At 42.8% G+C, this 24,869-nt stretch overlaps 1 protein-coding gene and 1 long non-coding RNA gene across 7 annotated transcripts in view; one reads left to right on the top strand and one right to left on the bottom strand.

The window, feature by feature from the left end:
- The window catches only part of SCAF8 (SR-related CTD associated factor 8), a 252,681-nt gene extending 249,741 nt beyond the window's left edge, over nt 1-2,940 (bottom strand). For all 6 annotated transcript variants that reach the window (XM_078370342.1, XM_078370344.1, XM_078370345.1 and 3 more), the window contains exon 1: nt 2,579-2,940. Coding sequence is in view for 2 of the 6 variants with exons in the window: in XM_078370337.1 (XP_078226463.1) it covers nt 2,579-2,583 (5 nt within the window). In the remaining 4 variants the exon portion in view is untranslated. The remainder of the gene's footprint in view (nt 1-2,578) is intronic.
- The window catches only part of LOC103792688 (uncharacterized), a 99,394-nt gene continuing 76,817 nt past the window's right edge, over nt 2,293-24,869 (top strand). Inside the window, exon 1 of the long non-coding RNA XR_008480891.2 lies at nt 2,293-2,385. This is a non-coding gene — a long non-coding RNA (uncharacterized LOC103792688). The remainder of the gene's footprint in view (nt 2,386-24,869) is intronic.

Here is a 24,869-nt window from a genome sequence, read left to right as displayed (position 1 = left end):
GCTTCCAGGGTTTAAGCAATTCTCTTGCCTGAGCCTCCCAAGTAGCTGGGATTACAGGCATGTGCCACCATGCCCAGCTAATTTTTTAATATTTTTAGTAGAGACAAGGTTTCACCATGTTGGCCAGGCTGGTCTTGAACTCCTGACCTCAGGTGATCCATCCTCGTCAGCCTCCCAAACTGCAGGGATTATAGGTGTGAGCCACCATGCCACCAGAGTCGTTTGTGACTTCTGACAAACTACTCCAAATAATCTCAACTATAGATCCTCCAATTTTTGACTCTTCGTCTATCTGAAAACCTGGGGGTGAAAAACCTCCTTGAGTTTCAATTTAGGGTCCAGGTAATGATTTTCCTGGTGTTTAGCACTGAAAAACTGTTGATGGGCCATGTGCCCCTTCTCCATTTAATTAAAAATATTAAAACCTCCACACTGTAAAATAGGTGTTAGACAATCCAGTACAGAGCTGGCATTTCTCCTTGTTACTTCAATGTTTTAACAACCTACAGATTTCTTTTTTTTTTTCTTTTTTTCAGCAAGTCAGTAACTAGCAAACATACAGATTTCAAACACAATGTGTTTTCAGAGACCCTTAAACACATGCCTAGTTGGACCGTTGGGTTACTGAACTCTGGTCACACTTCTCTCTCAAAACCCTGTGGGTTGGAGCGGCAAAAATCAAATGTTTACAGGGACGAAGGCCAAATCACTGGCTGAAGCATTTAGGTTTAAGACCATAAACAAGGTTGGGGACTGTGGCAAGCTACAAGAAGATACCCCTTTAAAAGGGACAGGGGCTATTCAGCTAAAGCCAATTGCTGCTGAATCAGTGTGGGCCTGGCTGGGCACGGTGGCTCATACCTGTAATCCCAGCACTTTGGGAAGCCAAGGTGAGCAGATGGATCACTTGAAGTCAGGGGTTTGAGACCAGTCCAGCCAACATGGTAAAACCCTGTCTTTACTAAAAATAAAAAGTTAGCTGGACCTGGTGGTAGGTGCCTGTAATCCCAGTTACTTGGGAGGCTGAAGCATGAGAATCAGTTGAACCCCGGAAATGGAGGTTGCAATGAACCAAGATCATGCCACTGCACTCCAGCCTGGGCAACAGAGTGAAATTGTGTCTCAAAAAAAAAAAAAAAAAAAGAATCTCAGTGTAGGCAAAATAGTGCCAGATCTGATTTTGTAATAGAAGCTTCAAATAAAGTTTTATGTGAAAGCTTCCCATATTAATTCTGGCAAATACTTGCAAATTTTTAGTAGTTAATAAATTCTATTTATATGCAATATGTACGTAGGCTAATAAAACGTACCCAGGAATTAAGCCTAAGCTGATGGGCCCTAATTTGTGACTCCTGTTACCTGTATGGGTCTAATTTTTTTATATTTAGCATGATGACAATACAGCTTAAATTTCTTATTTGGTGACATGAGGTTATCAGAAAGAGATTTAAGGAAAACAGAGAAATGTACTAGTTTTACAAGCTGGCATGTGTGCTACTCACAGTAACTCCTACACACAGTAGTTTGGTATCTGGCTGTGCCTCCTTTTATTAAGAGTTGAGAGTTCTGCAGCGAAATAGATGACGCATACCAAGCGCAACCCCAGGGGCCAAGCCTCTAATCAGAATGTGATTAACCATAATACTAAATTTACATCTTTTTCAGCATTTATTATTATTTTGAGACGGAATCTCGCTCTGTTGCCCAGGCTGGAGTGCAGTGGCACGATCTCAGCTCACTGCAACCTCCACCTTGCAGGTTCAAGCGATTCTCTGCCTCAGCCTCCCGAGTATCTGGGATTACAGGCACCTGCCACCACACCCAGCTAATTTTTGTATTTTTAGTAGAGACGGGGTTTAACCATGTTGACCAGGCTAGTCTTAAACTCCTGACCTCGTGATCCACCTGCCTCAGCCTCCCTAAGTGCCGGGGTTACAGGCGTGAGCCACTGTGCCCGGCTTTTCAGTATTTATTATTAAATACATCAACTGATTCCTCTCAGTACTGACACAGGTATTAATATGAAGCCAATTTCCTTAACTGTTTTATTTCAAGATCTAGTTACCTATTCACATGGCCTTAAGTCTTTTTTTGTTTTTCCCTAGTCTTTTTAGTATATGTATGTGTGTATATACATACATAATTTTTTTTTTTTGAGACAGAGTCTTGCTCTGTTGCCAGCCTGGAGTGTAGTGGCGCTACCTCGGCTCACTGCAACTTCTGCCTCCTGGGTTCAAGCGATTCTCCTGCCTCAGCCTCCTGAGTAGCTAAGAAGGACTACAGGCTTCTGGCGGGGGCAGCGTCAAGATGGCCGAGAGGAGGTAACACCGGAATGCAGCTCCCAGCGAATGAGACGCAGAGGGCTAGAGGACTTCACCATACCAAGTAAGGTGCTAGGGTCGCATTGGTGGGACTGGTAGGGCACTGAAAAGAGCCCAGGGAAGGAGCCGCAGGGCGAGAGCCGCCCAGGGCGGGTGAACCGAGACAGGGCGGGGCGCATCCCCACCCGGAACGTGCAGCCGGCTTGGAGGGTCGGGCGCTTCACCCCCTGGGTGCTTCCATTCGGATCCTTACTTACCTCATCCCTCCTGCAAGCCATGGTCCAGGACAGCCCCGCCAGACTGAGGGGCGGGGGCGGGTTCTTGATGCAAATCTGGGCGACGGAGCCGGGTGCCACAAGTTGTCGGCACGGACCTGAGGGATGGCTCCTGCGGGGCGCTGCACGTTGTCAGCGGAAGTTTGGAGTAACGCCTCGGGACGGAGTGTCCCACAGAAAGAGGTAGAGTTGAAAGCAGGGAAACAGGCATAAGGCCAGGTGGGCCCCGCCACCACAAACCTCAAACAGAAGCCCGCATGCTAGAGAGCTTGGCAGCAAATACACCACTTTGACCCCAGCTGGGAAGATGGAGCTCCGGGAAGGAGAGACGCCATTGGAAAGGCGGGGCTAATCTTATCTGCAAACAAACTGCAGGGAAGAACCACCCACCCGGCAACCTGACTGAATCTGAGACAGCCCACAGCGCCTCTACAGGCCAAAAAGGATATAGCTCCAACCTCAACAGACCGGACATCCATTCGGAGATTCCTCCCGAAATCATCTACTTCAACCATCAAAGTGAGATAAATCCACAAAGATGGGAAGAAACCAGCACAAAAAGAATGAAACCATCAAAGACCAGAACACCTCTTCTCCTCCCAGGGATCACAACTCCTCACCATCAAGGAAACAAAGCAACACAGAGAATGAGTTTGACTAATTGACAGAAGCAGGCTTCAGAAGGTGGGTAGTAACAAACTTCTCTGAGTTAAAAGACCATGTACTAACCCAATGAAAAGAAACTAAGAACGTGGAAAAAAGGTTAGATGAAATGCTAACTAGAATAACCAGCTTAGAGAAGAACATAAATGACTTGATGGAGCTGAAAAACACAGCACAAGAACTTCAAGAGGCATACACAAGTTTCAACAGCCTAATCGATCAAGCAGAAGAAAGGATATCAGAGATAGAAGATCAAATTAATGAACAGAATGAGGAGGCAAGATTAGAGAAAAAAGAGTGAAAAGAAATAAACAAAGCCTCCAAGAACTATGGGATTATGTGAAAAGACCTAATCTATGCTTGATTGGCATACCTGAATGTGACAGGGAGAATGAATCCAAGTTGGAAAACACTCTTCAGAGTATTATTCAAGAGAACTTCCCCAACCTAACAAGGCAGGCCCATATTCAAATCCAGGAAATACAGAGAACACCACAAAGATACTCCTCAAGAAGAGCAACCCCAAGGCACATAATTGTCAGATTCACCAAGTTTGAAATGAAGGAAAACAGTCCAAGGGCAGCCACAGAGAAAATATGAGTCACCCACAAAGGAAAGACCCTCAGACTCACAGTGATCTCTCAGCAGAAACCCTACAAGCTAGAAGGGAGTGGGGGTCAATATTCAACATCCTTAAAGAAAAGAACTTTCAACCCAGAATTTCATATGCAGCCAAACTAGGCTTCATAAGTGAAGGAGAAATAAAATCCTCTATGGACAAGGAATTGCTGAAAGATTTCATCACTACAAGACCTGCCTTACAAGAGCTACTGAAGGAAGTACTAAACATGGAAAGGAACAACCAGTACCAGCCACTGCAAAAACATACCAAATAGTGAAGAACAATGACACAATGAAGAAACCATGTCAACTAACGGGCAAAACACCCAGCCAGTAACAAAATGGCAGGATCACATTCAAACATAATAATATTAACGTCGAATGCAAATGGCCTAAATGCCCCAATCAAAAGACACAGACTGTCAAACTGGATACAAAGTCAAGACCCATTGGTGTGCTGTATTTAGGAAACCTATCTCATATGCAAAGACTCATATAGACTCAAAATAAAGGGATAGAAGAAGATTTACCAAGCAAATGGAAAGCAAAAAAACACAGGGGTTGCAATCCTAGTCTCTGATAAAACAGACTTTAAACCAATGAAGATCAAAAGAGACAAAGAAGGGCATTACATAATGGTGAAAGGATCAATGCAACAAGAAGAGCTAACTATCCTAAATATATATGCACCCAATATAGGAGCACCCAGATACATAAATCAAGTTCTTAATGACCTACAAAGAGACTTAGACTCCTGAATAATAATAGTGGGAGACTTTAACATTCTACTGACAATATTGGACAGATCAATGAGACAGTAAGTCAACAAGGATATCCAGGATTTGAACACAGATCTGGACCAAGTGGACCTAATAGACATTTACAGAACACTCCACCCCAAATCCACACAATATACATTCTTCTCAGCACATCACACTTACTCTAAAATTGACAGCATAATTGGAAGTAAATCACTCCTCAGCAAATGCAAAAGAATGGAAATCATAACAAACAGTTTCTCAGACCACAATGCAATCAAATTAGAACTCAGGATTAAGAAAAGCACTCAAAACCGCACAATCACATAGAAACCGAACAACTTACTTCTGAATGAAGAATGAATAAACAATGAAATGAGGGCAGAAATAAAAATATTCTTCGAAACCAACAAGAACAAAGACACAACATACCAGAACCTATGGGACACATTTAAAGCTGTGCCTAGAGGGAAATATATAGCAACAAATGCCCACATAAGAAACAAGGAAAGATCTAAAACGGTCACCGTATCATCAAAATTGAAAGACCTAGAGGAGCAAGATCAAAAAAAACTCAAAAGCAAGTAGAAGACAAGAAATAACTAAGATCAAAGCAGAACTGAAGGAGATCAAGACACAAAGACTGTGCCATTGCACTTCAGTCTGAGTAACTACAGCGAAACTCCATCTCAAAAAAAAAAAACTTGAAAAAAATCAATAAATCCAGGTGCTAGTTTTTTGAAAAGATCAATAATAACACCTGGCTCTTATAAATTCAGGTTCCCGGCTCCTCCCCACATCTGATCAATAAAGTCTCTAGAAGAGTATAAGAATCTCTTCCAGTGCTACTTTTGATAGGAAAGTATAGCAAATGGACTAATGACCCCTCTTTTGCCATGGATCATTGATAGCCTTATATTATCACTTGCCTGTTTCCTCTATATTCCTCCTCAGTAAGATAATATGTTCCTCAGGTCTGGGGACCATATATATTTTTTCTGTTTGCTAATTCATGCCTAACATTATGCTGATAGTAGCTGCTTTACAAATTCCTTCTACATATATGGATCACCTGGTAAAAATTTTACTTAGACAAACCTTTTCAAGAAATGCTATTGGCAGTGTTGGTCCCTAATAGAAGTATTTATGAAGAACAAAAGCTTTTTAGTTTAAAATGTTCCTGTTTATTTGATTAGGAAAGTAATAGAAAAGTAAATTAACAACTTCAATGTTACAAGTGGAAAAGGGCACGAAGGATTGTTTAGGAGTAAATTCTGGTTAAATGCTTACTCCTCCAAGAGCTTCTATATTTAAACACTGCTGTTGGAACCAATTCAAGGGAAAGAAAATCCTTCATGAATATTTGAGTAAGGCAGGAATAGGAAATGAAAAGTGAGGTCTATGAAACAGGAGCCTAATGTCTTAAATTCCATTATCAATTTTGATTTCTTAAGAAGTTCAGTGGATGAGACCTTGATTTAATGCTATAATGTCTTCTTCAATTTCAGTTCTACCAGTAACTCATTTGATCTTGAAAGTTTTTACTCTTGAGTGTCTTTTAGTGAATTTGTTAATCTCCAGAATGCATATATTCCTTGTAGAAGATAATGAGAAAACAGAAGCTATCTCTGGTTTCTTAAAATGGGAAAGGAGTGAATAACTTCTATATTTCCACTTGGAGTCCAATGGAATGATTTGTTCTACTACTCCATAATCTATTAATCTGATCAAAGTAATAAAATAAATGGCTATTTAGAGTTTTATTTTATTTTTTTTTAGATGGAGTCTTGCTCTGTTGCCCAGGCTGGAGTGCAGTGGCGTGATCTCAGCTCACCACAATCTCCACTTCCTGAGTTCGAGCAATTCTCCTGTCTCAGCCACATGAGTAGCTCAGATTACCAGTGTGTGCAACCATGCCCAGCTAATTTTTCTGTTTTTAGTAGAGGCAGGGTTTCACCATGTTGATCAGGCTGGTATTGAACTCCTGACTTCAGGTGATCTGTCCACCTCAGCCTTCCAAAGTGCTGGGATTACAGGTGTGAGCCACTGCACCTGGTCATTTTGAGTTTTATAAAAAACAAAGCAATAAAATAAATGGCGATTTAGAGTTTTGTTTGTTTGTTTTTGTTTTTTTGAGACGGAGTTTCACTCTTGTTACCCAGGCTGGAGTGCAATGGTGCGATCTCAGCTCACTGCAACCTCCGTCTCCTGGGTTCAGGCAATTCTCTTGCCTCAGCCTCCTGAGTAGCTGGGATTACAGGCACGCACCACCATGCCCAGCTAATTTTTTGTATTTTTAGTAGAGACAGGGTTTCACCATGTTGACCAGAATGGTCTCGATCTCTTGACCTCGTGATCCACCTGCCTCGGCCTCCCAAAGTGCTGGGATTACAGTAGAGTTTTATAAAAACATGCCCGTGACTGTCTGAGAAAGGATGGAGTGTGTGAGAAGTTAGTTTAAGCTTCCACCTATTTCCTAAGGAAATGAGAAAACACCATTCCTAAAGGAAGAAATCCCAACCAAAGCAGTTTGTTAAAAGAAACTGAGAGATAATCTACCCAGAGTTCAAAGAGGCTGAACTATGAATTGAACTTAGAAGAAAACACCAAGTTTTCTGTACTATTTTAAAAGTGTTTTTGCATGTTGATAACAACCTTCTTTATAAATACTTCTGTCACAGCAACTGTCCATGTCACACTAATTTGCATTTGCTGTATGTGGTGCCAACTTGCAGTTATTCTCTTGTGACACTTCATGCTCCAGAAATATCAAGCCTCTTGTAAGTTCTCAAATGTACCATGCTCTCTGCACACCATGTTATTTACATGCTGTTTACCCAACTTGTATAGGTTCTAAACTCCTACGCTTCTAAGTTGTGGTGAAAACATCGCTGCTTCTATAATGATTTCCCTGTCTTAAGATAAACTTGAGTTTCCTCTTTCTAATGTCTCATGGTATCTTATGTAGTACTTGTATCCATTTATCTCCCCTCTTCACCATTAGACTGTAAACAATTTCAGGTCAAGAATATGAGAACTGGCCAGGCATGGTGGCTCACGCTTGTAATCCCAGCACTTTGGGAGGCCAAGGCAGGTTGATCATCTGAGGTCAAGGGTTCAAGACCAGTCTGGCCAACATGGCAAAACCCCTTCTCTATGGAAAATACAAATATTAGCTGGGTGTGGTGGTGCGCACCTATAATCCCAGCTACTAGGGAGGCTGAGACAGGAGAATCACTTGAACCTGGGAGGCGGAGGTTGCAGTGAGCCGAGATCGCATCACTACACTGCAGCCTGGTTGACTGAGAGAAACCCTGTCTTAAAAAAAAAAAAAAGAGAGAATGTAAGAATTTTTGGAGGGGTCTCACTTTTTTATTTTTCAGTCAGGGTCACTGTCACACAGGCTAGAGTGCAGTGGCATGATCATAGCTCACTGCAGCATCAACCTCCTGGGCTCAAGAGATCTTCCATCTCAGCCTCCTAAGTAGCTGGGACTACCAGTGTGTGCCACTGTGCCCAGCTAATTTAAAAAACTTTTTGTATTAGGTGGTCTCACTATATTTCCCAGGTTGGTTTCGAACTCCTGGCCTCAAGCAATCTGCCCTTGTGACTTCCCAAAGTCCTGGGATTACAAGTGTGAGCCATTGTGCCTGGCCCGTCTCATGCTTTTCAGTGCTTTGAGCAACTGTACTTGCTATATGGTAAGAAGTCGGTGGTAAATATATAGTGAATGAGTGGAAATCAATCAACAGTGATCAATCAATCCTCTACTAACTCCGAGCCTCTGTCATATCTTCTATATTAAAAGAAGAGGTGAGGCATGGTGGCTCATGCCTATAATCACAGCCCTTTGGGAGACTGAGGTGGGAGGATTGATTGAGGCCAGGAATTGGAGACCACCCTGGACAACATAGTGAGACACTGCATCTATCAAAAATGAAAAATTAGCTGGCTTGGTGTGGTAGGGTAGGCCTGTATTCTCAGCTACTTGGGAGGCTGAGGTGGGAGGATTGCTTGAGCCCAAGAGGTCGAGGCTGCAGTGAGCTGAGACCACACCTCTTTACTACAGCCTGGGCAATAAGGTACTGCTAAGAGAGAGCCAATCCACTATGCAATACCTTGGAGGGACTCAAAATTTGCAGATATCAGGTATAGGGGATGATGCTTAACAAAGAAGTTAATGTAAGGAATAACGGACACTTTTTCTTTTTCTGCTAAAAACATTAAATAAAGTAGGCAACATCTGCAGAGTTAGTGCTGTGGTTTGAATGTCCCCTCCAAACCTCGTGTTGAAATTTAGTTGCCATTGTAATGATATTAAGAGGTAGGTGGGACCTGGCTGGGCATGGTGGCTCACGCCTGTAGTCTCAGCACTGTGGGAGGCCAAAGCCAGTAGATCACCTGAGGTCAGGAGTTAGAGACTATCCTGGCCAACATGATGAAAATCCATCTCTATTAAAACTACAAAAATTAGCTGGGTGTGGTGGCGGGCGCTTGTAATCCCAGCTACTTGAGAGACTGAGGCAGGAGAATTGCTTGAACCGGGGAGGCATAGGCATAGTCATAGTGAGCTAAGATCGTGCCACTGCACTCCAGCCTGGGCAACAAAAGTAAAACTTTGTCTCAAAAAAAGAGGACCTTTAAGAGGCGATTGGGCCATGAAGGTTCTGCCCTCATGAATGGATGTTTCCATTGTCACTGAGTGGGTTGGTTATTGAGGAAGTAGGTGCCTGATAGAAGGACACATTTGGCCCCATTTCTTTTTCTATATCACACATGCTCTTCTTTGCCATGTGATGCCTCTTGCTATGTGATGATGCACCAAGAAGACCCTCACCAGCTGTAGCTCCTCAGTCTTAGACTTCTCAGTCTCTTGAACTGTAAGCCAAAAAAGTCTCTTCTCTTCATAAATTATCCAGTCTGCTATATTAGTAGCAGCAGAAAGCAGATTAAGTCAGAAAACTGGTACTGAGAAGTGGTGACACAGGATTTTTTGGCCACTTTGCTAGCCTTGTTGGGGCCTGAGCTCGCTGTACGAGATGCCAAGTGTACTTGTGGATCCTGTGGAAACTGCGACTGCATGCTCAGCCCCTGGAGAAAACGGATGTGTGAGTGAGTGCAGGGTTTGGCCAGCTATTCCAAGTACTAGCACATGGGCGGGACTTGTGCCTGGCCCAGGCATGTTGCAAGCAAATCCTTCAGTAGATTCCTGTGTCCAGACAAGGGGAATGCAGTGGCACCCAGGCAGGCGTGTCCATGACCCCAAAGCTCCAGAAGAGAATTGGTGCTTTTAGTCCTGCCTTCTGCAGCCCAATGGATGGTGGTGCATTAACAGCTCTGTCAGTGCCTTGCCCACTCCGGCCTGCTGCTCTGGGGCTGACTCAGCCCCATTCCTGCTTCCTCTTGCATGGGGCAGCTGTCCTCTGCTGGCAGAGGGCAGAGGGACGCAGTGTTACAGTCTTCTGTGTCCCTGCGTTTGGTGGGTCCCAAGTTCTTGTCCCGTGTCCAAGAATTAGTTTATGCTGACAATCGAAAGGTGAGGAAGGTGAAAAAGACTCCTATTGAGCAACGAAACAGCTCTCAACAGAGAGGGGATTTGAGGGTGGTCCCCCAACCAAAGTCAGCTGGTTTTTCCTTAATGTGGCTGGATCTGGGCCTTTTATGGACTCAGAATGGGGAGGGTGTGCTGATTGGTTTGTGAGTAAACAAAAACAGCTAAAACAAAGGCACCACTCAAAGGTGGGCACAAGAGTGTGAGACACCAATTATGGAAGAGTAGGCATATGTAAAATAGGTGAAGGGTGAGGATCAATCAGAGGAAAGCACCCAAACAAGAAGAGTAGCTCTCAGTCTGGTTTGTGGATTTACCTGGGACTTGTAGCTTGGCTTTCAGGCTTTAAACTGTCTTTGACTTGAAGGTGGGGTTTCACCAGGGACCTGTCCCTGTCTGCCTAGACATTTGACTGCCTCCTGCTGCTATCAGTAGGACTGCTGCTGTAACAAATACCTGAAAATGTGGAAGTGGCTTTGGAAGTGGGTGCCAGGTAGAGCCTGGAAGAATTTGGAGAGATAGGCTATAAAAGCCTAGATTACTACAAATGGAGCATTAGGAGCTATTCTGGTGAGTGTTCAGAAAAACAGAGTCTTAGGACAAGTCTGAAAATTCTTGGAGATTGAGTGCTAAAGATCAGAATGATGACAGAAATACAAATAGTAAAAGCCATTTTAATGAGGTCTTAGATGATACTACAGAAGAAGGTATTGGAAACTGAAGTAAAGGCTATCCTTGTTACACAGTTGCAAAGAACTTGCCAGAATTGTGTCTGTGTCCTAGGACTTTATGGAATGCAGATCTTAAGAGCAATGAACTGGCTGAACATGGTGGCTCACACCTGTAATCCCAGCACTTTAGGAGGACGAGGCAGGCAGATCATTTGAGGTTAGGAGTTCAAGACCAGCCTGGCCAACGTAGTGAAACTCCATCTCCACTAAAAATACAAGAATTAGCTGGGTGTGGTGGCAGGTGTTTGTAATCCCAGCTACTCAGGAGGCTGAGGCAAGAAAATCACTTGAACCTGGGAGGCAGAGGTTGCAGTGAGCCAAGATTGCACCACTGCATTCCAGCCTGGGCGACAGAATGAAACTCCATTTCAAAAAAAAAAAGCAATGGACTAGGATATCTGGGTGAAGAAATTTCCAAGCAGCAAAGCATTCAGGCTGCTTTGTGGTCAGTTTAAATTGCATATAAGAGGTAGGAAATGACTTAAAGACAGAATTTATAATTAAAAGAAAGTAGAATAGAAAGATTTGAAAAATTTACAGCCTGCCCATGTCAAGAGTGAAAAAGCAGGCTGGGTGCTGTGGTTTATACTTTTAATCCCAGCACTTTGAGAGGCCAAGGCGGGTGGGTCATCTGAGGTCAGAAGTTCAAGACCATTCTGGCCAACATGGTGAAACCCCATCTCTACTAAAAATACAAAAATTAGCTGGACATGGTAGCAAGCATCTGTAATTCCAGCTGCTCAGGAGGCTGAGGCAAAAGAATCACTTGAACCCAGGAGGCAGAGATTGCAGTGAGCCGAGATCGCACCATTGCACTCCAGCCTGGGCAACAAGAGGGACACTCCATTTCAAATAAATAAATAAATAATTAAAAAAAAAAGAAGAGTGAAAAAGCCTGTTCAGTAGAGAATACTAAAGATGTGGCCGAGTGATCATTTGCTGAAGCCCACGGAAAAATGTGAGCCAGGTGTCTTTCATTAAGAGAATGGGAGAAAAATTCGGAAGGCATTTTAGAGATCTTCCAGGTTGCCTCTTCTATCCATCACAGGTCCAGAGCTCTACAGGGACAGAATGGTTCTGAGGAGTGAGCCTGGGACATTCTCTGCAGACTCACTGCCCAGAGCTTCCCCAGTTTCTTTGCTGCCCACATTCCAGTGCAGCACACCTTGGCTCACAGCTGGAAGGAAATTTTGCCTCAGATGAATCTTGCCTTAAGTCTCACTTATATCTGACTCAGATGAGACTCCGGATTTTGGACTTTTGAATTGTTACTAGAGTTAGTTAAAACTTCTGGGAGCCTGAGAAACATGATAAAAAAAAAAACAGTCTCTACAAAAAATTAAAAAATTATCTGGGCACGGTGGTGCACACCTATAGTCCCAGCGACTTGGGAGGCTGAGCTGGGAGAATTGAGTGAGCCTGGAAGGTCAAGACTGCAGTGATCCATGATATTGCCTGCATTCCAGCCTCAGTGAAAAAAAAAAAAAGAAAGAAGGGCTGAGTGTGATGGTTCATGCCTGTAATCCTGGCACTTTGGAAAGCTGAGATAGGAGGATTGTTTGAGGCCGGAAATTCAAGACCAGACTAGGCAACATAGTGAGACCTCATCTCTTTAAAAAATAAAGAATAATTAGTTGGATGTGGTAGTGTGTGCCTGTAGTCCCAGCTCCTTGAGAAGCTGAAGTGGGAGTACTGTTTGCCCGTCAGGTTGAGGCTGCAGTGAGCTGTGATCATGCCACTGCACTCCAGCCTGGGTGACAGAGCAAGACCCTGCCTCAAAAAACAAATAAATAAAACCTCAAATCTCCCAAAATTTTGGGGATACTGGGATGAAAAGAATGTATTTTGGATGTGAAAAAGACATGAGTTTTAGGGAGCCTGGCGTGGTATGCTGTGGTTTGAATGTCCCCTCAAAAACTCACATTAAAATTTAATTGACAATGAAATAGTATTAAGAGGTGGGATCTTCAAGAGGTGATTAGGCCATGAGGGCTCTTTCTTCATGAATGGATTGATGCTCTTTTTATGAGAGTAGGTTCCTTATAAAAGGATAAGCCTAATTATCCTTTTATCTCTGCATGTCATTTGCCTGCATCCTCACTATGTGAGTCTTCTGTCATATTGTAACTCAGCAAGAAGGCCATCACCAGATGCAGCCCCTTGATCATTGACTCTCAGCCTCCAGAACTGTGAGCCAAATGAATCTATTTTCTGTATAAATTACTCAGTCTGTGATATTCTGTTAGGATAAAGTGGGCAAAATTAGAGCTGCTTTGCCATTAAGATGTATAGAAGACAGTCCCTGCCCATATATCCTTGAGCAAAGCCTACAAGTTGGCAAACCTCACCCACAGATTCAGAGCCTCAATTAATCTTTCTAATTCTCCTGATGAAGCTGATTAACAAAGATCATGGAAATGAATGAGGAAAACCAAGAAACAACTCAGGGAACATAAGAGAAGACAATGTCCTTTTTCTAACTAGTGGCCTCTTCAGAGTTCTAGGTCTGTGACACAAGAGAAAGATACCCTGAAAATAGGGCAGTCAGATAAGAGCAAAGAGATCATCTCAGCCTGCTTGGGCTGCTGTAGCAAACCACCATAGGCTGGGTGGCTTATAATCAGAAGAAATTTATTTCTCATAGTCCCAGAGGCTGTGAAGTCCTAGATCAAAGTGCTGGCAGATTGGATGTCTGAAAAGGGTCTGCTTCCAGATTCACATGGCAGAAAGTGAAAGAAGCTCTTGGATTTCTCTTTTAGGAGGTAATTAATCCCACTCATAACCTAATCACCCCCAAAGTTCTCACCTCCTAATAGCATCACACCGCAGGATAAGATCTCAGTATATGCATTTTGGAGTGATATAAACATTCAGTCTATGGAAGATGTTTTCCTAACAAAAATGCTATGGAATATTGGAGGGAAAGTGTTGAAGAGAAATCTCAGAAAGCTGGACAAAAAGACATTGAGACATGTGAGGAAGTATATTACATCTTGAATATGGCGATAGTTTCATGGATGCATACTTATCCCCAAACTGAACAAGATGTATACATTAAATATGCATAGCTTTTTTGTATGTCAATCGTACCTCAATAAGGTGGTTTAAAAACAAAAAAGAAAGATTAAAAAAAAATAGGGCCAGGCGTGGTGGCTCATGCCTGTAATCCCAGCATTTTGGGAGGCCAAAGGGGGTGGATCACGAGGTCAGGAGACAGTGAAACCCCATCTCTACTAAAAATACAAAAATTAGCCAGGTGTGGGGACACACGCCTGTAGTCCCAGCTACTCAGGGAGGCTGAGGCAGGAGAATCGCTTGAACCCAGGAGGCAGGGGCTACAGTGAGCTGAGATTGCGCCACTGCACTCCAGCCTGGGCTACAGAGTGAAACTCTGTCTCTAAATAAATAAATAAATCAGAGAGGGTCATTTCCGTGGGTCCTATATTCAACTAATAGAAGTTCCAGCAAGAGACAAGTGAATTCCTTATGACTGTGCAGGTTGTTCAGCTCACAGTTTTTTGGCCACAAAAGATGAACCTGGAAAGAGAGATTAGAAACCACAGTGAAGAGGATTCAAGCAACTTAGATTCAAAAGTATTTGGGGAAGAAAAACCCTACTATAATAAAAAATAATGCAAATAAAAAACAATAAAGTATAACAACTATTTACGTAACAGTAACACAGTATTAGGTCTTATAAGTAATCTAGAGATGATTTAAAGTATTCGGGAAGACGTGCATAGGTTAGATGCAGATACTCTGTCATTTTATGTAAGAGACTGGAGCATTCTCAAATTTTGGTGTCTGCCAGGGTCCTGAAACCAATCCTACATAGATACTGTGGGATGACTAAATATTTAATAATTCTTGAACATTTTCTTCTGTACATTCTTCTAGTGGTTTTATAGTTATAGCTCTTACATTTAGGTCTTCAATCCATTTTGAGTTAGTTTCTAGATTTGGTGTGAGATAAGGGTCTGACTCAATCTTTTTGGGCATGAAATTGTTCTAGCACAGTTTGTTAAAAAGGCTGTATTGTGGGTTGAATTGTGGTCTTCCCAGAATTTATATGCTGCAGTCCTAACCCTCAGTCCCCCTGAATGTGACCTTATATAGAAAGAGAGTAGTTGCAGGTATAATTAGTCAAGATGAGGTCATAGTAAGCCTCCAATCCAGTCTGACTGATGTCCTTATTAAAAGGGGAAATTTGGACACAGATACCCACACAGGGAGAACACTGTGTGAAGAGGGCAGAGATGAGAGTGACATCCTTTGACAAGCCAAGGAACTCGAACATTTCCATAAACCCACCAGAAGCTGGGGAAAAATTCCACCTCCCTCACAGCCCTCAGAAGGAACCAACCCTGCCAGCACCTTGATCTTGGACTTTCAGCCTCCAGAGCTCCGAGACAAGAAGTTTCTGTTGGTTAAGCCACCCAGTCTGTGGTACTTTGTTACAGCAGCCCCAGCAAATGGATACAAACTGGCTGCACAATTTTTTCGTAGCCTAAAATTCGAATCTTAGCCCAATCTGTTAATCAAAAAGGAGAGCTGAATGGGGGCTTTTCTTTTTTCTTTTTTTGACATGAAGGACTTAGAAAACTTATTTCCACTTCACCATTTCTTGGGAAGTTACTGTAGAGTATGTTATAGTAAAATGGAAATGGAAACAGGAAAGAAGAGGAAATGGGATGTAGAAAGAATGAAGGCTGGGCACAGTGGCCAGCACCTGCAATCCCGGCACTTTGAGAGATCGAGGCGGGCAGACTGCTTGAGCTCAGGAGTTCGAGACCAACCTGGGCAACATGGTGTGACCCTGTTTCTATTTTTTTTTAAATGAAAAAGAATGGCTAGGCATGGTAGTGCACACCTGTGGTCCTAGCTACTCTGGAGGCTGAGGTGGGAGGATTGTTTGAGCCTGGGAAGTAGAGGCTGCAGTGAGCCACGATCACACCACTTCACTCCAGCCTGGGTGACAGAGAGAGACCCTGTCTCAAATAAATAAATATTTTAAAATAATAATTAAAAAACTAGAAAAAAAAAAAGGAATGGAGCTAGGAGAGGAAGAAAAATAATAAACCCCAGGATGACAGTTGAGTAGCAGGTCTGCAGTGATCAGGCAGGATTGGAGAAGGAGCAGGAAAGTGGGGGGCCTTGAAGAGATTCCATAGATTTGCTTATGCTTTTGCTGTGGGAGAAATGTCACTTTATGATACAAATGAAAGAAAAAAAACACACACACAAAACTTGTATTAGTTTGCTAGGGCTGCCATAATTAGTGCCACAGACTGAGTGGCTTAAACAACAGATGTTAATTTCCTTACAGTTCTGGAGCCCAGAAGTCTGAGATCAGAGAATATCAATCGGCAAGGTTGATCTTTTTGGAAGGTCTGACTTTGTAGATGGCCTTCGTCATCGTCATCACCTCCCTCCTCGCCCTCCTCCTCCTTCTTCTTTTGAGACATAGTCTCTCTCTGTTGCCCACGCTGGAGTATAGTGGCATCATCTTGGCTCACTGCAACCTCTGCCTCCCGGGTTCAAGTGATTCTCCTGCCTCAGTCTCCTGAGTAGCTGGGATTGCAGGCACCCACCACCATGCCTGACTAATTTTTTCTATTTTTGGTAGAGAAGGGGTTTCGCCACGTTGGCCAGGCTGGTCTTAAACTCCTGACCTCAGGTGATCCACTCATCTTGGCCTCTCTAAGTGCTGCGATTACAGGCATGAGCAGCCGCGCCTGGCCGGCCATCTTCTGATGTCTTCTCATGGTTTTGTTTGCACTTTGTCTCTCAAGTCACCCACGTGGCCCTCTTCTAAGTGTGCTTTGCTTCCTTTCATTACTACTCTAAAGCTTTTTAATAAATTTTCATTCAAAAAATATTTTTCTAAAAAAATTGAGACAAGATCTTGCTCTGTGACCTAGACTGGGGTTCAGTGGGGCAATCACAGCTCACTGTAGCCTCACTTCCCAGGCTCAGGTGATCCTTCCACCTCAGCCTCCTGAGTGGCTGGGAATACAGGCATGTGCCACCATCCCTGGCTAAGTAAAAAAAAATTTTTTTTTTTTTTTTTTTTTTTGTAGAGACGGTCTCACTATGTTGCTCAGGCTGGTCTCAAACTTCTGAGCTCAAGTGATCCTCCTGCTTTGGCCTCCTTAAGTGCTAGAATTATAATGTGAGCCACCACACCTGGTCTCTTCTTCTTATAAGGATACCAATCTTATTGGATCAGGGCCAACCTATGTGCCTCATTTTACTTTAATTACCTCTTTAGGGGCCAGGCACAGAGGCTCACACCTGTTATCCCAGCACTTTGAGAGGCTGAGGTGGGCAGATCACTTGAGGTCAGGAGTTGAAGACCAGCCTGGCCAACGTGGTGAAACTCTGTCTCTACTAAAAATACAAAAATTAGTCAGGTGTGGTGGTGTGTGCCTGTAATTCCAGCTACCCAGGAGGCTGAAGCAGGAGAATCACTGGAACCTGGGAGGTGGAGGCTGCAGTGAGCTGAGATGGCGCCATTGTACTCTAGCCTGGCGAAAGAACTAGACTGTTTTTTTTAAAAAAAAATTCCTTTAACAGTCTTACCTCCAAATAGCCTCAGAATTGGAAGTACTAGGGATTAGGGCTTCAACATACGCATTTGGGTGTGGGGGTGGAGCACAATATAGCCCATAACAATGCTGAGTGAAGCAATACTGAACCAGTGGTCTGAGTTTTCTGCTCTCTTCACCTCAAGGACCATTGTGAAATTGACCCTCCTCCCCTAAGTATGGAAGTGGTTGTTTACGTCGTGGGAAACGCAGGTGGTAGATGGCTCTGACCCAAGAATCTTAGCCAGGGCCACTCCACCTTGCCATAGTAGGTTTGGGCTCCCCATGTGGTGGCATCTTGGGGTATAGCTCTTTTGGTTTACATATATATGTCTGTGGATATTCCCCCTAGCATGGGAGTGGCATCAGTGGAATTCAGCTGGGAGAGATTAAATCAGTTGATTTCAGTGTGAGACAATAATAAGAAATGTAAAGACCAGGTAGAATAGGAAAAGCATCTTGTCTCTAAAGAACAGCTATTCCCAATCCAGACAGCTTTTAGAACATGAGAATGCAGGCCCATTGTTGCTATATTTCTTTTCTTTTCTCTCTCTCTCTGTCTTTCTTTCCTCACTGCAACCTCCACCCCCTCGGTTCAAGCGACTCTCCTGCCTCAGCCTACTGAGTAGCTGGGATTACAGACACCTGCCACCACGCCCAGCTAATTTTTGTATTTTCAGTAGAGATGGGGTTTTGCCATGCTGACCAGGCTGTTGTCCAACTCCTGACCTCAGGGGATCCACCCACTTTGGCCTCCCAAAGTGCTGACATTACAGGCATGAACCACCATGTACTGCCGCAGTATTTATTTTAAATGGAAGCTGGAAATCTGGGTGTCATTTGGTGTTTCCCAAAGTTTAAATGTGATCAGCTAATTCAAATTTAAAATATCATGGAACCAACCCAAACAGAAACATATTTGCAGGCAGAATTTGGCCAGTGGGTGATGTTGACCCTGACTTTAACTGACCCTTCTCTAACACTTCTTGAAAACATTTCACCGTTGTCAGCTCAATTACATAAAGGTTATCAGGTATGAAGTCACCATTTTATGGAGCACAAGGAGAGGACTGGCTAAGGTCACAGAACTAGGTAAAATTTGGTCTAGAATATAAGTCTTCTAATTGCTTGACTACTGCTCTTTCCAAAATGTTATATCATTTTCCAGTTACTATTATTGTTTTTTGAGATGGAGCCTTTCTGTGTCTCCCAGGCTGGAGTGCAGTGGTGTGATGTTGGCTCACTGCAGCCTCTACCTCCTGGGTTCAAGTGATTCTCCTGCCTCAGCCTCCTGAGTAGCTGGGACTACAGGCACACACCACCATGCCTAGCTATTTTTTTTTTTTTTTTTTTTTTTTCAGAAAAGAATCTCATTCTGTTGCCCAGGCTGGAGTGCAGTGGTGTGATCTTGGCTCATTGCAACATCTGCCTCCTAGGTTCAAGCAATTCTCCTGCCTCAGCCTCCTGGAATGGCTGGGGCTATAGGTGTGCACCACCATTTCCAGCTAATTTATGTATTTTTAGTAGAGACAGGGTTTCACCATGTTGGCCAGGCTGATTTCAAACTCCTGATCTCAGGTGATCCGCCTGCCTCAGCCTCCCAAAGTGCTGGGATTACAGACATGAGCCACCCAGTTGATTTTTGACCACTTGACCTAAAGCTGCTTCCTCACCAGTTCGTTTTTGCTGAATCATTAAATTTGTATCAGCAGCTTCCCTTTCTGTGGGTTTAGGTGCTTCTAAGATTGAATATAATCAATCAAGTGGATAGTCAGTCACATATCATCCCTGACCATGAAAACTTCTTAATTTCCAATTTGATTCATCCGAGTTATTTCATGAAACTTTCAGCCTTTGAAACAACACGGCTTTCACTGACCAACCACCTTTGGAAAAACAATATAATGATTGGTTAGGAATTGGTTATTCAAAATGTTATTGCATTATTAGGCTATTAAAATGTGATTATTTGAAAATAGGATTTCTTGATTGAAATCTAAGAAAAATGAAGTCATATAAATGAGTTATAGTTCACTTTGAAACATAAAACACTTTGTTCAAATGAAACTGTAGCTCATGTCATAAGAAGAAAATAAAGCTATTTCAGGAGACACCTAGGTATTTATAGATTACTATAAATACAAATCCACAACTTGCATTAAGTGCAACTTCTACTCAATATTACATAAATTAACTCTTAACAATTTATTATTCCATGACAAAACTAGATAAAACAGAACTTTGCCTAACTTTAATGCAAAACATTAAATGATAGCAATTAAAGTTATTTTCAGTAAGTCATGCCCTGTGGATATCTTTAATCAACTTTCTCTAGAAGGTTGTTCTTAAAGTCTTATCTTCTATATCAGCTTACAGATCGGGCAGGAAGTTCCGAGGTATTTTTAGGTCAGCCTATGCATGTACCCTAGCTTCTATAGCATTCATTTTGCCACAGCTATGACTATGTTTTAAGATTTCCTTCTTTCCTTCCTTCCTTCCTTTCTTTCCCTTTCTTTCTTTCTCTCTCTATTTCTCTTTCTTTCTCTCTTGCCTTCCGGATCTGCTTTGTGGCTCAGGCTGGAATGCAGTGGTGTGATCATGGTTGACTTCAACCTCAACTTCTGGATTCCTCCCACTGCAGCCTCCCAAGTAGCTGAAACCACAGTCATGTGCCACCATGCCTGGCTGGTTTAAAAGTTTTTTGTACAGACAAGATCTCACTATGTTGCCCAGGTTGGTCTCAAACTCCTGGGCTCGAGCAATCCTCCCACTTCAGTGTCTCAAAGTTCCGGAATTATAAGTGTAAACCACTGCACCCAGCCAGCTACAACTATTTAACCTTAGCCCAAGCTCATATCACTGCCCTTAGGACCAAACCTGCCCTTAAGTAGGCTCTACTAAAGCATGTTAGCTATCCAACAGTACAGCTCTCAGTAGACTCTTCCTTACCTTGCTACCAGCTCTCACCTTATGTCAGTTTCCATAGTTATATATTTATCTTTTTTCTGAGACAGTTTTTTTCTATAACATAAATGGTATGACATCCACAGAGAAAAGTGCACAAATCATAAATGCTCAAACAATTGTCTCACAGTGAACAACCTCAATCACCATCACCTGCTTAAGACACAGAGCACAAACAGCATCCCAGAAGCCTGCTCTATGCTCGCCACCAATCACGCTCTGCATCCTTCCTTCTAAACATATACTATTCCATCTTCTATTCTGTTTCTGAGTTTTATTTACAGAGAATCATATGGTACATGTTATCTCATGCCTGGTATTTATGCTATGCATTGTGTTTGTGAGATCCAACCGAGTTTTGCATATAGCAGTAATTGACTCTTTCCATGGTATAGTTCCAATGTACAGATACATTGCAATTTGTTTGATGATTCTATTGGTGATGTGCATTTGTCCCCAGAGTTTGCTTCTTGTGAGTGATGCTGTTCTGAAAATTCTCAGGGGTCCCCAACAGCCAGGCTGCTGACTGGTACCTGTTTGTGGCCTGTGAAGAACCGGCCTTTACAGGAGGTGTGAATGGCAGACACAAGCATTACTGCCTGAGCTCTGCCTCCTGTCAGATCAGTGGAGGCATTGCATTCTTTCTTACAGGAGCATGACCCTCTTGTGAATTGTGCAGTCAAGGGGTCTAGGTTGCGTGCTCCTTATAAGAATGATGGTCTGGGCTGGGTGTGGTGGCTCATGCCTGTAATCTCAGCACTTTGGGAGGCTGAGGCAGCCGGTTTAAATGAGGTTGGGAATTCGAGACCAGCCTGACCAACATGGAGAAACCCAGTCTCTACTTAAAATGCAAAATTAGCCAGGTGCGGTGGCGGGTGTGTAATCGCAGCTACTCAGGAGGCTAAGGCAGGAGAATTGCTTGAACCAGGGAAACAGAGGTTGTGTTAAACCAAGGTCGCATGCCATTGCACTCCAGCCTAGGTGACAAGAGCGAAACTCTGTCTCAGGGAAAAAAGAAAAGAAATAAAAGAATGATGATCTGAGGTGGAACAGTTTTATCCCGAAACCTACCACACTGCCTCGCACACCCATGGAAAATTTGTCTTCCATTAAACTGGTCCCTGGTGCTAAAAAGGTTGGAGACCAGTGTTGTACATGTCTTTTGCGTATGTGAGCATGCGTTTCTGTTAGATACATACACAGCGGGAGTTAAGCTATAGCGTCAGAGAGTATGCATACACTCAACTTTAGCAGATAATGCCAATGTTTCCCAATATAGTTCTACCAGCTTACACTCACAGTGTATGAAATTTCTCATTTCTTCTTATCCTTACCCAAAATGCTGTTGTCCACTCTTTACATTTTGTCCCTTGGACATGTTGTGGTATCTCATTGCCATTATAATTTGCATTATGATTTGACAAATGAATTTGGACCCCCTTTCAAATGTTTATTGGTTATTAAATTATCATTCAAGTCTCTTGGGCACTTTTTTCTTTTCTTTTCTTTCTTCCTTTTTTTTTTTTTTTGAGACAGAGTCTTGCTCTGTTGCCCAGGCTGGAGTGCAGCGGCACGATGTCAGCTCACTGCAGCCTCCACCTCCCAGGTTCAAGGGATTCTCCTGCCTCAGCCTCCTGAGTAGCTGGGACTACAGGCATGCACCACCACGCCTGGCTAATTTTTGTATTTTTGGTAGAGACAGAGTTTCACCATGTTGGCCAGAATGGTCTCAATCTCCTGACCTCGTATTCCCCCACCTCGGCCTCCCCAAAGTGCTGGCCACTTTCTATTAGCTTGTCTGCCTAATTTGTAGAGGTTCTTCATATAGTATTTACTCAATTATACCAGTTGCCAATATGCTCTCCTGTTTAGTTTATCTTTTCATAACTTTAATTGTGTTTTGATGAAAAGCAGAAAGGTAATAAAATACACTTTTTCATTTGTTTTTTTTAGGTTTTCCTTATTTGTGCTCTCAAACATTCTTCTCACCAATATTTATTTGTTTTTATTTTTTCTTTAGCAATTTCTCAATTATTTCCTTTATTGAGAGAGTCTTCTAAATCCTGTTTAAGAGATACTTTCGTATTCTAAAGTCATGAATATTTTTCTATTTTATCTTCCAGAAGCTTTATTGCTTTCTCTTTCATAAATTATAATTCACCTGGAATGAGTTTTTTGTTACGGTGGGAAGTATGGGAGCTATAGGAAAAGTTTCATTTTTCCACGTGGCTGTGCAGCTGACCTCGCATCAGCTATGGAAAAGACTGAGCTTTCCTAACTACTGTGCATGTATGCCTGTGTTTGAAGACTACTAGTGTAAATGAAAATGTCAATACTTCATATCAATACTTTGTGAGTTGATCATTTATAGGTAGTCGCAAATAGATTCAAATACATTTGAATTTTTATTTGCAAAATTGCATTTGAGGTATAAGAAAAGCAGAGAAAAAAGGAGAGTCAGATAAGGTTAAGACAATTAGAAATGGAAAAAGAAGGCTGAACCACATATAAAGGGATCCCAGGGACAAGGAAATGAGTCAGAGCCTCCTAGATTTGTTCCCAGAAAAAATAAAAAAGAGAAAATATGGTATACATTAAACCTAGGTCCTGGCTACAGGAAGGATTTGAAAAGTTTGAACACACCCAGATCTCAAGAGTGGCGAGGTGTGTGGTTGTTATTTAAGTACAATTTAAGCCTGAGACCAGGCCAGGCGTGGTGGCTCACACTTGTAATCCCAGCACTTTGGGAGGCCGAAGTGGGCAGATCATGAGGTCAGGAGTTTAAGATCAGCCTGACCAACATGGTGAAACCCTGTCTTTACTAAAAATACCAAATTAGTCAGGCATGGTGGTGTGTGCCTGCCATCCCAGCTACTCAGGAGGCTGAGGCAGGAGAATTGCTTGAACCTGGAAGGCAGAGGTATTCCAGTGAGCCAAGATCACGCCACTGCACTCCAGTGGAGTGCAGCCTCCCTGGGCAACAGAGTGAGACTCTGTCTCAAAAACAAAACAAAACACCCAAAAAACCTGAGACTGAATGAAAAGCCCGTGCCTCACTAGTAGAGACTGGACGGGGCCTTCCCCAAGCAATAAATTACTAAAGCAAGTGAGAACAGCAACGTTCAATGAGGATATTAACAACAAAAAAAGATTGATTGCTATATAAATGTATCAATGTGCTCTCTACTCCCCCAGTCTAAAATTCCCCCCCCCCCGCCATATTAACTACAGGAAAACCATACTCACCAAATTTAGATTCTGGTGGTTCATACTTAAGCAGAAGGCAAAAAGACAATGAAGAGTGAAAGTAAAAAGAGTTTCACTTGATACATCTTTTTCACTTTCAAAAAAGGAAGTGTCAGTTCCTGTCTCTTGCCGGTAATTGTGGAAAGAGAATGAAGAAGTTATAACAAGGCACACATAGGAATGGGCTATGTAGGGATTTTATTTCATTACAGACAACAGCCACAATCATATATTAGCCTACTTCAGTTTATTAAGAATAGATTTTTTTTTTTTTGAGGCAGAGTCTTGCTCTGTCATCCAAGCTGTAGTGCAATGGCACCGTCTCAGCTCATTGTAACCTTCATCTCTTGAGTTCAAGCAATTCAACTGCCTCAGCCTCCCAAGTAGCTGGGATTACAGGCATGTGCCACCACGCCGGGCTAATTTTTTGTACTTTTAATAGAGACGGCGTTTCTCCATGTTGGCCAGGCTGGTCTCAAACTCCTGACCTCAGGTGATCCGCCCTCCTCAGCCTCCCAAAGTGCTGGGATTACAGTCACTCACCACCATGCCTGGCTAATTTTTGTATTTTTGGTAGAAACAAGGTTTCACCATATTGATCAGGCTGGTCTTGAACTCCTGACCGCAGGTGATGTACACACCTCAGCCTCCCAAAGTGCTGAAATAACAGGTGTGAGTCATCATGCCTGGCCTCAACAGTCTTTTAAAATAGGTCTTGGGTAGGGCCTGGACATCAGTTTATTTATTTATTTATTTTTAAATCTTCCCAGTGATTCTGATACAGTGAGAAGCAAACAATCTAGTAGGGCAACCTATAAAAAGTTAACCTTTTATGGAGGACTTTTTATATTTTATATTATTTAATCATCCCAACCACTAAGATAAGATTGTTACTTTCAGGCCGGGCGCAGTGGCTCAAGCCTGTAATCCCAGCATTTTGGGAGGCCGAGGCATGTGGATCACGAGGTCAAGAGATTGAGACCATCCTGGTCAACAAGGTGAAACCCCATCTCTACTAAAAATACAAAAAATTCGCTGGGCATGGTGGCACGTGCCTGTAATCCCAGTTACTCAGGAGGCTGAGGCAGAATTGCCTGAACCCAGGAGGTGGAGGTTGCGGTGAGCCGAGATCGTGCCATTGTACTCCAGCCT

Source organism: Callithrix jacchus, chromosome 4, assembly GCF_049354715.1.
Source record: "Callithrix jacchus isolate 240 chromosome 4, calJac240_pri, whole genome shotgun sequence".
Classification (NCBI taxonomy): domain Eukaryota; kingdom Metazoa; phylum Chordata; class Mammalia; order Primates; family Cebidae; genus Callithrix; species Callithrix jacchus.
The sequence above is the reverse complement of the archived record's forward strand: the minus strand, read 5'-3'. Positions and strand labels throughout refer to the sequence as shown.